Source organism: Frankliniella occidentalis, unplaced genomic scaffold (genome assembly GCF_000697945.3).
Source record: "Frankliniella occidentalis isolate FOCC.00 unplaced genomic scaffold, Focc_3.1 Scaffold440, whole genome shotgun sequence".
In the NCBI taxonomy this organism is placed as follows: Eukaryota; Metazoa; Arthropoda; class Insecta; order Thysanoptera; family Thripidae; genus Frankliniella; species Frankliniella occidentalis.
The window spans coordinates 154,620-171,394 of NW_026267559.1; the positions used below are offsets into that span (position 1 = coordinate 154,620).

General features: G+C 37.2%; 5 protein-coding genes across 9 annotated transcripts; 2 read left to right on the forward strand and 3 right to left on the reverse strand.

Moving 5' to 3' along the window:
• Window positions 1-177: 177 nt before the first annotated feature.
• On the reverse strand, window positions 178-6,735 carry LOC113215007 (tyrosine-protein phosphatase non-receptor type 2). Of its 3 annotated transcripts, XM_026434552.2 has the most exons (10): window positions 6,493-6,734; window positions 5,713-5,874; window positions 5,478-5,612; window positions 5,268-5,404; window positions 4,906-5,131; window positions 4,666-4,821; window positions 4,402-4,568; window positions 4,117-4,323; window positions 3,905-4,027; window positions 178-757 (listed from the first exon to the last, which is right to left on the reverse strand). In XM_026434552.2, exons 1-10 carry the CDS (start codon window positions 6,574-6,576, stop codon window positions 703-705), a joined length of 1,452 nt encoding a protein of 483 aa, XP_026290337.1. In that variant the 5' UTR covers window positions 6,577-6,734; the 3' UTR covers window positions 178-702. The 3 variants fall into 3 exon arrangements, with proteins under 3 accessions (XP_026290337.1, XP_026290336.1, XP_026290335.1); XM_026434551.2 differs by lacking the exon at window positions 178-757 and having other exon boundaries at window positions 948-4,027; window positions 4,117-4,320; window positions 6,493-6,735; XM_026434550.2 differs by lacking the exon at window positions 178-757 and having other exon boundaries at window positions 948-4,027.
• A 233-nt stretch (window positions 6,736-6,968) lies between these two features.
• On the reverse strand, window positions 6,969-10,972 carry LOC113215015 (transducin beta-like protein 3). Its single transcript, XM_052274786.1, has 15 exons — window positions 10,807-10,972; window positions 10,625-10,676; window positions 10,303-10,519; window positions 10,031-10,205; window positions 9,790-9,960; window positions 9,507-9,682; window positions 9,221-9,420; window positions 8,912-9,115; window positions 8,612-8,798; window positions 8,372-8,496; window positions 8,125-8,283; window positions 7,889-8,054; window positions 7,562-7,786; window positions 7,340-7,470; window positions 6,969-7,251 (listed from the first exon to the last, which is right to left on the reverse strand). Exons 1-15 carry the CDS (start codon window positions 10,833-10,835, stop codon window positions 7,069-7,071), a joined length of 2,400 nt encoding a protein of 799 aa, XP_052130746.1. The 5' UTR covers window positions 10,836-10,972; the 3' UTR covers window positions 6,969-7,068.
• Window positions 10,973-11,018: 46 nt separating this feature from the next.
• On the forward strand, window positions 11,019-14,281 carry LOC113215009 (glucose dehydrogenase [FAD, quinone]). The gene is made up of 10 exons (XM_026434553.2): window positions 11,019-11,475; window positions 11,559-11,773; window positions 11,855-12,023; window positions 12,102-12,355; window positions 12,507-12,677; window positions 12,754-12,910; window positions 13,023-13,183; window positions 13,287-13,473; window positions 13,553-13,769; window positions 13,858-14,281. The coding sequence occupies exons 1-10, from the start codon at window positions 11,334-11,336 to the stop codon at window positions 14,096-14,098; spliced, it is 1,914 nt and encodes a 637-aa protein (XP_026290338.1). The 5' UTR covers window positions 11,019-11,333; the 3' UTR covers window positions 14,099-14,281.
• On the reverse strand, window positions 14,141-15,798 carry LOC113215014 (probable small nuclear ribonucleoprotein Sm D1). Of its 3 annotated transcripts, none has more exons than XM_026434566.2 (4): window positions 15,649-15,798; window positions 15,093-15,169; window positions 14,814-15,011; window positions 14,141-14,733 (listed from the first exon to the last, which is right to left on the reverse strand). In XM_026434566.2, the coding sequence occupies exons 1-4, from the start codon at window positions 15,660-15,662 to the stop codon at window positions 14,645-14,647; spliced, it is 378 nt and encodes a 125-aa protein (XP_026290351.1). In that variant the 5' UTR covers window positions 15,663-15,798; the 3' UTR covers window positions 14,141-14,644. The 3 variants fall into 3 exon arrangements, with proteins under 3 accessions (XP_026290351.1, XP_026290352.1, XP_052130751.1); XM_026434567.2 differs by lacking the exon at window positions 15,649-15,798 and adding an exon at window positions 15,445-15,588; XM_052274791.1 differs by lacking the exon at window positions 15,649-15,798 and adding an exon at window positions 15,354-15,375.
• LOC113215013 (protein SREK1IP1-like) lies at window positions 15,794-16,709 on the forward strand. The gene is made up of 3 exons (XM_026434564.2): window positions 15,794-15,937; window positions 16,029-16,174; window positions 16,264-16,709. The coding sequence occupies exons 2-3, from the start codon at window positions 16,058-16,060 to the stop codon at window positions 16,672-16,674; spliced, it is 528 nt and encodes a 175-aa protein (XP_026290349.1). The 5' UTR covers window positions 15,794-15,937; window positions 16,029-16,057; the 3' UTR covers window positions 16,675-16,709.
• The last annotated feature ends 66 nt before the right edge of the window (window positions 16,710-16,775 follow it).

Consider the following 16,775-nt stretch of genomic DNA (forward strand, 5'->3'; position numbering starts at 1 on the left):
AATTGACCGCAAAGTGCATCAATCAGTGACCAGTTAGTTATCTCTGCTTTTTGATTGCAAATTTGCTGTTATGCGATTGTACGTCTGTGATTTAAAAAAAAAAATAGTGTTGAAATAATGTTGCTGCAGGTTGTATTAATCTAAGCAGGAGAGAGACAGTTTCTAAAGGATAGACAATTTCAACATTTTCTTTAACTTTATTATTCATCCTACTTTAAGTTTGAACCATCAGGTACAGTAAAACCATGTAAAATCATCACATTCCAATTGATTTTCAAAGAGATTGTGACTACTCTGACAAATATGACAAATTATTTTCTGTGTCAAGATAAAATTGATGATAGGATTAATTTATTGCTATTCGCGCACTGAAACTGGAATTAGGTAGTTTTGTTGATATCTAATATTTAAATGCTTTAAAATTACTCACACCAGTTGTGAGGAGCTCACATCTCTATACAGACAGCAAAATAATTAACGGAAGGAAAAAGCATTTTAGCAATTAAACTGTGAGGCAAGTTGAGAACAACTGTATTATGAAGAGCCTGGCATACTAAAAATGCATTTCAAAACGCACTTTATACTCACTTACGTATTAGCAAATTTTAACTGCTATATCTTCGTAATCTTCTGTGGGGTATACAATATATAAGCAGTACTTCAGTGTTTTTTTTCTCTGATCCTGATGTGTATTTGTTTTTCTTAATCACTTGTAGTACTATCGCTGATGTCCTGAAGTCTCGCAACTTTTGATGATCTGGAAGGTAAAAGGCTGGAATAAACTGTTACCGCAAACTCAAGCTAGGAAAGGTTTATGAAAACCCTTAGAATATTGTGTTGGCCACATGGGACTGTTCACAATCATTTCACTGAAATATAGAATGGTGAGATCAGATATTGAAATCTAACATGATCATGATTACTAATGGAACTCAAAACGCAGAGGCCTCATAAAAAGTTTCTAGTTTATTTTTCAGCTAATTTTGCAAGAAGTTGAAATTACTTCTAATATATCTCAAAATTTTTACACCAATTTACTGAACAAAAGTGTATGAGTACACAGTTGGTTTTGTCATACGAAATCTAGAAGATATGTAGAGATAGAAACTACCAGAGGATGTGAGCACTGTATTTCTTGCTTGTGCCAAAAGCACACATACCTCACCACACATATATTAAATAAAGGCAAGAAGGCTGATGATGGCACTGCGGAGTTACAAAAAATAATATTGAAGTCAAAATAAAATTATGAATCGTCAGCAAGTTTCGGGCATAAACTTAATAGTGTTCTTTTCCTCTCGGAAAGAAACATAACTGTACAATTAAAGAGACAAGAAAAACAAACTAAAATGAAGAAGTCTATGACATGAAGACACAAGTTTCCAAAATTTTCCGAAGGGAGGTAAAAAATGTGTAATGCTTCCTGAAAAAGGCTTGAATAATATTCTATTATTATAAGGGCTTATATTCAAAGAAGGAATTTGAATCAGTTCATACCTCACACAAGTGTGACATGAAAATTGGACTAACTGTAATTAATGTCTAATGAAATTGAAAAAATAGACCTACCATGTACAGCTACCCCATCAAAAAATATAATTTTTCAGTTGTTAAATAAGTTTGATTTTTTTCTCCTTTTGAGCAGGGACAGCTAGCAGAAAGATCACACTAACCTTCAAAGTGGTTAGTGTGCCAGAAAATTTTAAATCTTTAACCAGACTGACAACACCCCATCCAACAACAGTTACTACTAATGAATGGATAAGAATTACGACCTTATTTTACTAAAAGGTAAGAAGTGTCATCATTTTTGGGTGCAAACCAGTGGAGTGCCTTACACCACACATGCAAACAATGAAAAAGACCTTGAAATCACAGAAATTTGATCCCACTTTAACCCTATGAAACATATAATCTTATGGTAGTGACCATCATTACTAATCCAAAAAGCACAGGTTCCAACAAATTTTCTTTTTTAACCCTTACATCACACATTTAATAGGAATCGGTAATTATGAAATGCTTCCCAAAGTAAAGTTTCCGTGATAACTTTTCTTTACTTTCTGATCAAAAGTACATGTAGGCTTTTAGATCAAGGCCCCCCCCCCCCCCCTGAAAAAAAAAACAAACCTTTTTGATTGTTTTCTTAAATACAGAGAAAACTTTGTTGGTAGACATTCACACATTTGTCATAGTGAAATGCCCTCTAGACTTAGAGCTTCATTCAATCTCTCAAAACTGGTTCAAATTTCAAAAATTAAAGTAAAAGGAAATTGTCAACGGTCATGAAGTATAAGATATATACCGGTAAGTAAAAATACACACACCTGTTAACTCAGTTAACTCCTGGTTAGGAATTAGTTACACTTGCTCTCTGGTAGACACAGTAAAAGCCGCTTACAACTCTGCCCATGCTTGCGGCAATATACCACACAGCAAACACTAAGTTTTCGCTTTAAATGCAGATTCAAATGGCACCAACAAAATTGCCGGATAATGCTATACAAGGAAGACCTTATATGCACTTTACTTTCAAGAACTTTACTGCTTGAGTACAAAATGCAGAATAATAAACAATACTTCAGCCAAAATTTTCCAAAAGACATCTACTATATGAACTGAAGTCATGATTCAGGGGTGGTTGATTAGTTACTTGAGGACAGAAAGTACCCAACATGGATTCAACAGGGACGAGAACAGAACCAAATACCAAAGTGGTAAATAGACAGTGGCCTCCACACTCAGCAACATATTTCTATAAAAAAAACATGAAACTCTCCTTGACATACTCATGAGTTATCTGTTAGACATTGTAAATAACAGAAGACGGTAAGGGGGAAAAAAAAAAGAAAGAACAACATGTAGAGCTGAGAGAAAACTCAAAATAAACTCATGTTTCCATCATAGTTGCTGCGGTCAGCTCTCAGAATTAAATATTAGAGCAAGTTGACAGAAATATTGAGACGTCTTGTTTATGAAAGCAGACTAAGTTCTTACAAGCCCAGTGTAAAAATGAAGAACCTGTGCTTCTGTTCAGATAAACTTTGACCCTTTCATGCGAGGGAGAAAAATACTGTGTCTACCGCATCCATTACCAAGATGTGTCAATATGAGAGTGGGAATCACACAGGCTACTCTAAGAAACATAAATGATGGAACTTGAGTTATTAATTGCTATAAAAATATATATAGATATATATTTATATGAGAATATACTAAAAATCTACTAGTGATGGCACTCTAAAATAAACCAGCCAAAAGGACAGCAAAGAGACAGGCAAAGGAGGCAAACAACATAAGTTTGGAATAATGCTTGGACCCAGTGCAAAATTAGACTAAACTAATTTGAAATAAACATTGAACCAAAAGGCAGCTAGAACCCAAACACAATAAATCTGGAAAAGTTTTCTCAGAATTGATAAGAAAAACACTGCAGACAATTTGATTGATTAAAAGTCTTTAAAATAAATTGATCAAGTTGACTAAGATATACTGCTGACCTACATTGGTTTCACAGTGAAATCTCAAGAAGAAAATCAGAATTAAAAAATGCAACATGGGAATGATAGAGCTAATTCGATAATGCAGATCACAGTAGTCCAGTTTCAGAGCACTGAAGTAAAAAAAAAAAAATGGTCCGGGAATGCATGACTCAACAAGTGAAAAAAGCAACAACAAAATATCAAAGGGAGGTGAAAGCAAATAGGTAACTCTTTGAAAACAAGAGTTGATTGTTTTTAAATGACCACGAAAATGAGAATGGTACAGGGATGAGGCAACCAGCTCCACAGTTTCTACCCAATACCTATGCACTTAAGAACGGCTGGCATAATAAGAATAAACCAATGCCCCTCCCCCCAAGACCAAGATAGCGAGGCCAATATTCATTGGCTGAAATATAGACCTCTTCAATTTCTGCCAATCATCTGCCTGCTGCTGTTTCCTCTTCATGCCCTGAAGTCTCTCCTGCATTTTCCCCTTCCGCTCGGCTCGCTCAACCTTCCGTCGCTTCCGTAAACCATCGTCACTGAAACAAAAATATATGAAAAAGTGTACATTATAGATGACAAAAAGCCAACAGAAAAAGACGGTAAAAAGACTGCGGAGAAACTATACCTTTCACTTCTCTCACTAAGAACAGGGCTGTCTGGGCTTGAATTCACATCAAGAGAACCTTCATCTGAAGAGCTCATGTGTTCAGGCAACTCAGGAAGGGGCCTACTAGGCGGCTCAGAGGAGACTGAATCAGTTTGCATGCTTTCACTGTATGGTTCAGTTGGTAGAGGCCTTGTGGGGGCATCAGAAGAATCAGACTCATCACTGCTAAAATACAAAAAGAAATCATGTGGAAAACATTACCAGTGACAAAGTACTTAGATATTGTGTGATTCAAACCCATACCTATCTGCTTCTGAAACAGAATCTTCATCAGGGGAAGATGGTGGAGAACCTATGCTTGGAGCAGTTGGTCTTGTAATCAGGGAATCTACCCTAGCAGGTGGCAAAGGAGGTGGTTCATCTGTGTGATTTTCTTGATTCTCTAGCTCTACATCATTGTCTTCACATTCCTATGAAAGTAAATAGAAAATAATGATTAATTGTCCATATTATATTGCATACGTCCAGTTTTGATAAAAATGCTTCTGGAGGAAATGACTTGCTTACCACATCATCTACCTCTAGACCATCATTATGGCCCTTTATAATTGCAAGATAAGAAAATCGTAACTGATCTGGTGTTTGAGCTAGGCCCATACGGTACCGACGCATTTCTAATAAAATTTCTCTAACATTTACACCTTCAGCCCCATACTCTTCCATCTGCAATTAAAAGTATTAGACAAATTATACAGACAAGTCAATGTTATTTTAAATTCCAAGAGGGGTACAGGTCCAACAACGTACCAAGACTAGGCATGAATCCACCAAGCAAAAAGTCCCAGATCGACCTATTCCTGCTGAACAATGAACAATTGCAGGCCCTACGTCAGAATCCAGAGCTCCACTTTTTCGAACAATTGAGAGAAATCGTAAGAACACAGTAGGGCTCTGGGGTACCCCAAAGTCCGGCCATGTCATGTAATGGAACTGGAGAACTTCTCTGCTTTCTCCACTTGCAATGTCTGTCAGCCTAAGATCATAGAAAACAAAAAAACAAAAACAAAAATGGAATTAAACAAAAATACAAAATTCAGAATGTACATTTTGATGGACATAAAATGGATGTCAAAAATACTTTGTTCTTCTACATAAAAGACAATTTTTACCTGAAGACTCTAGTAATATAATATGATTCTTCAGTTTTCTCAGACAGGTGACACACTTGCAAGCCAACATCTGGCAGATCCAACATATCATCAACTCCAGGATGTTTCCCATCAGGCCAGTATTGATGACATTTTATCTAAAACAAAAGATCACATGTAACAACTTTACTTTTGCCATCTCAAAAGCAACAAGTGAGATCAGCAGCCTACCTGCTTTTTTTCAATAATCCTATTCAGCATCACAATTGCTTTGCATTTCTGTTCCCAGACCATGAGCCAGAAATGACCTGTGGTTGTCGGCAGTGGGCCTTGTGTGAGAATGTATTGCCGCCTGGCTTTTTCCATCTACATGACAAAACACAAAATTTCAATCACATCAAAGTACTGGAAGTAGACAATAAGACAAAGATTAGAAATTTTAAAAATTGATTGAAATAGAACATACCTTGACAAGATTGGCATTTATATATTCGCATGGACCTCTGTTGAGAACAATGCGGCTGTGGTCGTATGGAATTACATCTCTATATCGGTTTAAACACACATTATGTTTCTTTTTGGCCTCATTCGTAGAGAAATCATGGTTTAAACATTCGGTGCGTATGTGCTAAAAAAATTACACAGTTAGTGAGATTTTGAAATGCAAAAGAGATACATTAACGTGTTGTATCACAAATCCCACCGCATTTATTCAGGAAATGTAAATATAGAAATATAGATTGAGAGGTAAAGAACACCCACACACACGCATTCTTGAACGTAACTACAAAAGAATAAGCAAGGACTCAGCTTGTGGCAAATGGACAAGGAGAAAATAATCCACAGCCACACATGTGGAAAGGAATTTCATTGGTTCACATGAATATCGGAGTGGAAAGTAGCAATTCATTAGCACCTCAGAATCCAATTTTCCAGACATCAGATCAACTTGCAATGGTAAACTCATAATGATATGGAGAGATCGATAAGAAAAGAACGAAAATATTAAAACTTATGTACATAAAAAATGTACTTGTGCCCAAACAAATGCAGGTAATTAGTAGGCTAAAGAGGTAAACATAGCCTAAACATCATTAGGCACGGTAGTGACATAAAGCAGCAGCAACAGCAATTTCATAACTAATAATGATATCAAATTGAGCGCAAAAGCTTTATCGTGGCCAAGGTAGTGAGCTTGAAGAGATAAATGTGAAACGAACAGGAAAATTGAGAACATAGAGGCTACCTGAAAGATGAGCGGCCAAGCACCGTCGGCGTCTATATCTGAGAATTCCTTCTCGAGCACACTTTTCGGAGGTTCTGATTCCATGGTAGTCAAGATGTTAGATTTTCAGATTTTAAAGCATAATTCGACGAAATTACGACTGGAAATAAAACCACGCAAAACAAATGTTCACTTTTCCACTTTTCGGTACTCCGGTCTTCAGCTCCACCACCACCACACCACCACCAAACATTCAGCGGACCAGCGGCGCCTTCCATGAATCAAAAGCTGCTTCCGGAGCCTCCGTAGCTACGGCGGTATTTTTTAAAAATTGAGTTTTTGTAGGTTTGGTTTTGTTTTTGGTCTTAGTTTTGAAGAATGAGCTATTGCTCTTCACAATTTTGATTCACTTGTAAATATGGATCATTTTAAATCCTCTTAGGTTATTCTGATAGGTTTACCATTTTAGTGGTAGAAGTGGAAGGAAAGCACAGACGCACTGATTTTCAACTTTTATTAAGTGTCGTGTTCATCAGTTTTTTAAATTAAAGACAATTTTTAAACATCAAATGATAAAACTGCATTTGGTAACATTTTTCATGAAGCATGAGGCTGCATACAATTCGCAGTGAAAGCTAGCAAATGAAGATCCTGTTGAAGTTCAGAAAGTCGCCTCAAGTGCCTATCAGTGTATGGTAAGAGACCCTCTAAAGTACTGCGTAGACCTTCCAAGCGTAATTTTCCAGAAGATATCTCTTCTAACAGGACAGATAATAGTGCCTGGTGGTAAAATTGTATTCTCATTAATGAACGTATTTAAAAAAATTAAGAAATAAATTTAATAGCTTATTAGCTACAAAAGAAATACCTGAGCTGTGTAGCAGTGTTTCCCATTTGAGTTCCATAGAACTGCATACTTTAGTAAATCTTCTTGTTGACTTGGGCTGAGCTGGCATACAGTTTCACTCAATCCTTGAATGTCACCCTTTTTCAGAATTCCTAAAATGAAAGTATACAAGAATTATTATGATATTCTAAGCTGGAACAAAAATTACACTATATTTCAATAATTGGGTAGGATTTTACATACCTTGAACTAATGTGAGACACTGGTGGGGTCTTTGAAGCCTTAGAGCTAATTTAAGAGCTTTAAGAAGTTCGTTATTATTGATTAGATTAGAAAGCTGCTGTTCTTGGATTGTAAGCTTTTCACTTTCTTCAATGGCTGCTTTTCTTTTTTCTGCGGTAACATCTTTCCATTTTACCAACAAAGAGTCTGCTCCACCAGTCACAATGGAACTCTCATTTGCTGATACTGTAGGGCCGGAAGAATAGTAAGAGAAACAGTAAATAGATAAAATATACCAAAAATAGGAATATTAACTAAAGTAAGAACTCAATTGATTCAAGTACACACCAGCTAAAGCCCAAATTCGTCCATTGTGCTCGTCAAGAGTAAATACGCACTCCCCTGATTTAATTGTCCATAGTTTAAGTAAGCCATCAGCACCTCCTGTGACTAATTGTGTACCAGATGTTAAAAATTCGCCTCGTACCACTGATGAATCATGGCCTTCAAAACTCTGCAATAGACACCAACAACTTAAGAGGAATTCAACAAAATCACAAAACAAAACAAATAGAATAATCTACCTTGATACAACTTAAATCTTGAAGAGACCAAAGTCGCATGGTGCAGTCAGCAGATGTCGTTAACAACATTTGATCTGCAGGGGAGAACCTCACACACCATACACCCCTTCGGTGTCCTCGTAGCACACCAACAAGAGAAAGGTCTTCTGCACTCCAAATCTTGACAGGATGGAAAATAAGATATTTAAACATTTCAGATAGATAAATGGTTAAAGACCCGAAGTCTACTATTAAAATTAGTAACCACCTTTGCTGTTTTGTCTTGAGATCCAGTTGCAATCAATTTATCATTGGGTGAAAAACAAACACTGTTTATGTCTTTTTGATGTGCTATTTGAGTACAAGTTGCATTTAGCACAGCTGGCTGCACATCTGTGAGGGGGGGGGGGGGGGGGGGGTGGATTAAGTCAGTGAGGAAAAAGAATAACAGAACTTAAAACTATGATAAAGTAGAAACATGGAGTATCTTAGCTAACGCAGCAATAACCTTCAGAAAATTTAGAGGGTAGCTTCCATAATTTGAGGCAGTTGTCTTGACCAGCTGAGGCAAATATCTCACAAGATAGTTGGCCGAAGTGAACAGCACCAACAGCAGCAGTGTGACGTTGACCATGACCAACACATTTAGCTGTGGTTCCATCATCTGTTAAATACCATACTCTCACACTGTAATCCTAAACATTTCAAAAAGAATATTTCTGTTACAAAAGACCAATGAATGACCAAAGGAAACATTAGATAATTAAGTCAAATTCAAATTCAAAGGAGCAGTTAGTACACTTCATACCTTTGCACAAGAAACAAGGAGTTTAGGATTGACCTTTGATGTTGCAAGTCCCAAAACAAGATCAGTATGTCCTTGCAATAAGGAGCAACTCATATCGGAAACACGATACAGAGCTACATTAGTACTGTTTGTAGCAACAGCCATGTGAGAATCGTCATTACCAAGGAAACCAATGTCAAGAATTTCATCACTAAAGCCAACAAACTAATAAATGGAAAAAATAAAATTAGGCAACATGAACAAATGTATAGTATCTACATAGTTGGTAAAATTAAAGTGATAATAATAAGAGAACAGTAATAGTAATACCTGTTTAATACACTGAAAAGTATCTATGTTGTGCAGTATAATATTGTGGTCCACTGAAACCACTCCCAAAGTACTACGGTCAGGGTTCCAAAGGAGTTGAGTAATTGCTAAGCTACCCTCCTCTTTAGCCTTCAACACTAATGAATTTGTCTGGACAAAAATTTCTTTAGAAGCAGACAAATCCCAGATTCGGATAACACCTAAACATTAAAGACAAGAATTAGAAATTAATTGAGTCTAGCAGAGTTGATAAAAACAACTTCTCAAACAGTACATAGCACCTCACCTCTTTCCCCTGCAACAGCTACACACATATCATTTGCTACTTTATTTTTAATTCCTGGAAGTGAAATCCCTTTAGGAAGCAAAACAAGACCTTCTAGGCCTTCATACAGGGGAATAGTGCTCACAGCACACTGCTCGTTGAGATTCCACAAAATGACAACTTTATCACGTCCACAACTGCAATAGATAGATAAATCATCTAAATAGTTGTTTTTTCTTGTTATTTTTTTTTTTTGAATAATTTGATATTGTAAAAATTAATAATAGAAAACAAATTCTGTCACCTGATAACATGATTGTTGTCATTGTGGATAGTTAATGCACACACTCTGCTGAAATGGCCTTTCAAGGTGAGGCTTGGTTTGCCTGTCTCAACATCCCATCCAACAATAGTAGCATCGTCAGCAGCTCCCAACAGAAGCTTCCGAGATTTTTCAGGATGGAAAGTTAGCACACTGAGTCATGAACAAACTGTTTGAAAAATGCATAAAAAGAATAAACTGAAATTCAACTTAACTCACTTACCTGATAACACCTTGCACTCCTATTAAGTTGTGGGTACATGATTGATGGACCAAATCCCAGAGACGAACACTAGAGTCTGAACCTCCACTGGCTAACAGTGTACCACTGGCTGTCAATGCAAGTTTGGCAACAGGACCTTTATGTACACTTTTCCATAATTTTATTACTTTTCTTTCTAGAAAGAGAGAAGGCATTTAAGGGAAATTAACATTACAGCTGGCACTAAAAGATTAAAAAGTAAAATAAAATGTACAAGATTGGGCAATTTATACCAGGGATGTGCCACAGTCGGAATAGACCACTTTTGTGGCTCGAGACTACATGTTGGTCATCAGCACTCAGGGCAAATGACGTCACAATGTCATCGGAAGCAGTAATATCATCATCGTCTGTGCACCCAAGAGATCCAGCAATTTGTCCAGAATCAACATCTAATAGATTGATTGATGATCCACACTGACAAAAAAGAAGTTTGCCGTCCGAGGTCCACTGGAAAATTTGGAGAAAATATAATGTTAGTTGAAAATTAATAATAACATTTTGAAGAAAAGAGAAAAAAATGTAAGAGACAAAAAATGATAACAGAGTGTTCACCTGCACTGAGCCACCGGTAAAAATAGCCCCAAACTTGCTTTCTACTTCAAATCTACAATGTCAAGAGGAAAGAGTGTTAACAATATTTGAAACAAAGTTTAGGTTATGTATTGCATAGTTTACATAAAAATAACACTTAATAAGTAATAACAAGTGAAATTAAAAATTGTCATAATACGAACACTTCTTTAAGCTTCGATTTAGTAAACATTTCGGTTCCGGACTAAAACTAAAACAGTAAGAAATCACTATTCTTTCGCTGACAAACGAGGCACATGGTCCACTGGTGCGCTGGTCGATTGGTTGTTGATGTTGTTGACTCCCCTCCCCCTCCCCTCATTCTCCCGCGCCGGCGCCCGGCGCGCCCGTGCGTGCCGCCGTAGTACCAGACCAGCTGGTGCAAGTCAAGTTGACAGTTGACGCTGGGCGCTTTAATCATACATCCCATTCTTTCTGTACATGATGCTGTAAAGCTGTTCCTTCATTTCCCTCTTTGCCCGTATTCTGCCGGTTCTAAGATAATGGCCTCCTTTGCCCTCTTCTTATCATTGTCGCATCGTTGCAAGGTCGGGCATATGTGCAAAATGGTCTGCAGCAGCTACATCCGGGGTTAGAATGTCAATGCTAAAGAGGCTTTATCTCCATAACGCTTTACTGTCAAGTAGTAGCTCCGTTCGTACTTTTAGCAGAAGAGCTCTTACTGAGCATAATGTTGCTGCTTGGTCTGGTATTCAGGCTTGGGGCTCTGGTTTTGAGCATTCTTATATCCATATCGACCTGGAGTAATTTCATCTTAGAGCGGTTTTCCCTCAAAAGAAGTGAGAGTAATGTTTTGTATGACTACATTGTTGGTCAGTATTTCATTCATTCTCTGTTTTTACTTCAGATTATTTCCCTGAAATTGTTAAAATTGTTCTAAATGTATTAATTACAGTCGGAGGAGGTTCAGCAGGATCCACAGTAGCTGGTAGATTAGCGCAAAATGGTTTTAATATTTTATTATTGGAAGCAGGAGGCCCTCCTCCATGGTGGGCCACCTTGGGAACTGTTGACATCCCTATCTTTGGGCCACTTTGGCAGCGAACTGATTTGGATTGGTCCTATTCCACTGTGTCCCAAACACACTCATGCGGAGCTTTCAATAACAGAGTGAGGAACATTAAAAAAAAAAATAACCTGTTCAAATAACTCTAATACAGCTAAATTCTTATAATCCAATTTATTTTTCAGGTGAGTTTGTGGCCACGAGGTCGAGTGTTGGGTGGATCTGGCCGCTTGAACAACATGGTATACCTGAGAGGACATGAAAAAGACTGGAAAAGTTGGGAATACTCTCAAGCTAGTATGTTACACTATTTTAAAAAATCAGAGCTCCAGTTAGGTTGCTACAAAAATGATTGTGAGTTTGGCCTAATTAAAAAAGAAAAAATGATACTTTTAAATTACACTTTTCTAAAGTTGTTCATTGTATTTTAAGCCTCTTACCATAATTCTGATGGGTGGTTGCCTGTGTCTGATATGCCCATGAAATCAGAACTGTCTGATGCAGTATTAAATGCAGCAAAGGAATTAGGATACTTTGTTGGAGATCTGAACACCATGTCCCATGCTGGCTTTATGGAAGTACAAACAAATACATTGAACGGTGCTCGCTTCTCTGCTGATGCTGCATTTCTTTATGCTGGAAAATTGCCTAATCTTCATGTGAGAACAAATTCTCATGTTAGTCAGGTAAGGTTCCTTTCACACTGTTTTGAAATTGGCCACATTGTGGTCATATACTTAAGCGTGAATCACCACCCACAATAACCCTTGTCATGAAGCTGTTATTTTTACAAATTGCGGCATTTGATGTCCTTGTATCTCTTATTTTCTTATACAGGTTGTTGTAGATCAACACAATGAAGTCAAGGGAGTAGTGTTTTATAATGCTGATGGTCAACACCATGCTGAATGTAGGCATGGTGTGATTCTCTCTGCTGGTGCTATTGGATCTCCTAAAATTCTTCTACAATCTGGTATAGGGCCAGCTGATCACCTCTCTGAGATTGGTGTTAGTCAATTTTAACAATTTATTATTTTAATTTTCTAAAATCGCCCAAATCTTACAGCTTCCTTCTATTTTGTAGATTCCCGTGAAAATTTCCTCTCCTTATGTGGGTAAAAACCTTCAAGATCATGCCTCAACAGGAAGTGATCTTGTTCTACTGAATGCCTCGCTAGCCCTCAGTCTTTCCAATTTAGTTCATCCCTCGTCCTTTTGGGACTATGTCTTCAAAGGAAAAGGTGACTGATTTTCCAGTATTAGTATTCTTTTCATCTTAAGCGAGAGAAGATCTCAGACCTATCACTTCCGAACTTGTCAATTAGTTAAGGGCAACTATTTTGATTGTTTTAGGTCCATTAACTCATGGAGGATGTGAAGTAACCGGATTGCTATATACTCGCTTCTCTGACCCCAATGAAGATCCCCCAGATATTCAGCTCTTGGTTTTACCTGCTGGTCAGTCATTCGATGATGGGTCACTTTTGCGCCACAATATGGGTTTGCAAGATAAGGTACCATTCTATTTCTAGACATGGTGGATATTTTTTTTCTTTTTCACACATGCCATTTTTAGTTAATCCTAAATATTTCTTTTTTGTGTATACAACTCTCTAGGTATGGAACCAATATTTTTCTCACAAGACTGATAATTATAAAGCCATTGGCATAACTATTCTAGTAATATTGCTCCATCCGTGGAGTCATGGGGAACTTAAACTACAATCTGCGGATCCATTTGACTCTCCACTTATCAACCCAAAGTATCTGTCAGATCCAAGAGATGTTGAAACTTTGGTTGAAGGTAACTTTGAGTTCTATGTAATTTTATTACAGATTACCCCTGAAGTAGAACTGTTCTTTCATACATGAAAACCTTTCAGGAATCTATGCTGTTAAAAAGTTAATTAAAACTGAAGCAATGGCAAAACTAGGGGCTCATCTTAATCCTAAACCTATGCCAGGGTGTGAGACGCATGAATTTGATAGTCATGACTACTGGTTGTGCTATGTTCGGATGCTTACATACACAGTTTACCACCCAGCAGGAACCTGCCGAATGGGGCCTGAAAAGACAGCTGTGGTGGACAGATCATTTCGGTAAAAGTTTGTTTGTTGTTTTACCTGCCCACCGGAAGTGGTAGTTTCCCTGTTCTTGAAACTTACTGCAAATAATCTTTCATTGCAGGGTGCATGGAACCTCGAATTTGTATGTAGTGGATGCATCTGTAATGCCATCTTTACCCAGCGCAAATATAAATGCAGCTGTTGTAGCCCTTGCTGAAAGAGCTGCAGATGTTTTAACAGACAGAGTTACAAGGAAAAGGAGAAATCAGAATCAGTCACCTCAGCACACCTACTTTTCAATAATGGAAACTCTTCAACAGGACAGAGTGTGCTATAAATTTGTAAACAACAGAAAACTGTGATAACTGAATGAATACAAAATAGGAAAAGGGAAAAAAAGATACTTGCTTATTCACCACTATTTATTACACCATTATTTAAATCACACCTTATCTGCAAAGGAACAGTTTGGAAATAAATTTCCCACAGATTTCGGCAATGTCTACAAATAAAGATGATAAATAAAATGCTAAATGAATATCCAACGGCAATTCTCAGTTGATTTAGTGGACTATTATAGGAGATCTTGGAATGCCTGGACTCATTTCAGCCAGCTGCGAATCAGATGATTCAAAAATGATTCTCATGTAAGTAAGCTGACAAAACTGAATATTATTATCATTGTTAATACAAAATTAATGAAATGGGCTGGGAAAATGATCTGCTGAGTGGACAAACTCAGCACAGGGTACTCAGAATTAGAATAACAGAAATTGAAACAAGAAAGCATTCCTTCTTGATCTTTCACACATACTTAAACTCTGCTCTTGCATAAAACGCAAGTCAAGATCCAAGTGAACATTTTCTCCAAAAAATCACAGATGAACATGAAGGTTGCTCTAAAAGATCTACCGGCGGCCCATCCCTCTGCCTCGTCCTCGAGGGCCTCTGCCTCGTCCACCTCTTCCACGACCCCTTCCGCGAGTAGCACCACCAGCTGAAAATAAAATAAAATTCAATGAACGTAATCCGTGAATAATGCATTAAATGAATATACAAGGACTTGATTAAACTTACTGCGTGCAGCCTCCTTCTTCCGTGCTTTCCCTTTGGGAGTATCATCAATCAGTAGTGTTTCCAGAGGAAGTGAGTCTGGTAAAATATAGTAGCGGATGTTGTTGCCACGAATACTTAAGGTCTCCAATTGAACCGGATCACGATTCTTTATAGTCATTTTGACAGCCTTCAGATGTGTGTTCATAGCTACATCAACTCCTGAGAATGTAATGGGAAATTTAGTCATTAAGTGTATGATGGAAGCAGTCATAAGCAGTCATAAGAATAAGTGGACATTACCTGTAATAGTCCCATGGACCTGTGTTCCGTTTTTGAGCTCAATAGTGACAGTTTCATGACTAAGTTTCATCAAAAATCTGCAACACAATCAATTCCAACCATCAAAATCAGACTCTTAACCTCACGGAACAAAAAAAATATGACTAACATAACAGATGACTAGTGAGCACAATTAGAAAGGTGGTGAACCGTAAAAGATGATTCACAAAGAGTAATTAGCTTTTCAAAGAATGAGAGCGGTTTTCAACGATGATACCTAACCTCTCAAGGTTAACAGAAATAATGATTGTTGTCTCATAAATGTAAGACAATTTAAAAGCCGACGAATATTAAGAAAAGTATGCAGATAAACCTGATTAAAATTGCTATTTTTTGTAGCACGAACACTCATAATTATGTTCACAACAGTATTCTAAAGCCGGTCAAGAGGACTTCGAAAGCCGGCTTAAACACAATCCAATGCAAAACATTTCAGCTGTGATATAGTGGAACAAGTGTACGGAACGATAACACAAATATTGTAGATTTCAAGAAAATGAATATTTCTTCCATTTACCTTACGAGTTTCATGATGCTAAAAGATTAAATTTACGATTACAAGACGCTACTCAAATATGTAAACAACAAACCACCACCGTTGGCTACAGGCTTGGCGCTTGCTCCTATATGTTTTTCCAGAAGGCGTTGGCATTGATCACTTCTACCAACTTTACGTTTTACGTGCTTTGCAGGCTGTACCTTAAACGTCCGAACTTTCCTGGTTTTTGACAAGCTTTTAGACAAAACCAATGAACCGCAATTTACTTTCGTCTTGATTCGTGCGGGCAATTTTTTTCCTCCATTAGGTAAGTTTGTCTTACAGGACAAAGCCTTGACAAAGCTAACAAGTACATATTGGAACTCTTAACCTTCGAAATAATTGTGTTGTTTTTCTAGCTTTAGTGCATTTGAGTAAAGCTGTTCAAATGGATCCTGATATGTTAGCTCGTATTGTACCCGCTGGCAAAGAAACTCTTCGTCCTGCTTGCAAAAAGTGCGGCTATGCTGGTCACTTGACATTTCAGTGCAGAAATTTTATAAAAGTAAGTTGTTTGCTGTAGTATTAATTTTTAAATGTACATTTTGCGTTCCTGAGTTTCTTTCCTTACATACTATTTTCATCTCTTTCTAGATTGACCCCAGTAAAGAAGTTGTTCTTGATGTTAGCAGCACCAGTAGTGAGAGTGATTTAGACTATGAAACTCCATTAACAAAATTGCGTGAAGAAGAGCTTAAATCAGCCCTTGCCAAAATTAAAGAGAAGAAGAAGAAAAAGAAAGCAAAGAAATCGAAGAAAGTGAAGAAGAAGAAGGATCGATCAAGATCAAGGTCTAGAAGTTCTAGTTCATCAGATTCCTCTGATTCTTCAGACAGTGATGACGATTCGAGTGAACCCAGCAGCCATCGCAAGAGATCAATGAAAAGGAAACACGATGATAGCGACTCACGCAGTGAAAAGAAAAAGAAACATTCCAAGAAATCAAAGAAACACAAAAGTAAACAAAGAAAGAAAAGGAGTAAGCATTCTTCTGATTCAGATTAATTACAATTAGTTCACTTCGTTTCCTTATTTTTTTTCTAATGCAGATGAATGGCAATAAGTTCACTTTGTTTTCTTCTTGTGTTTCAATTTAAAACAGGTAT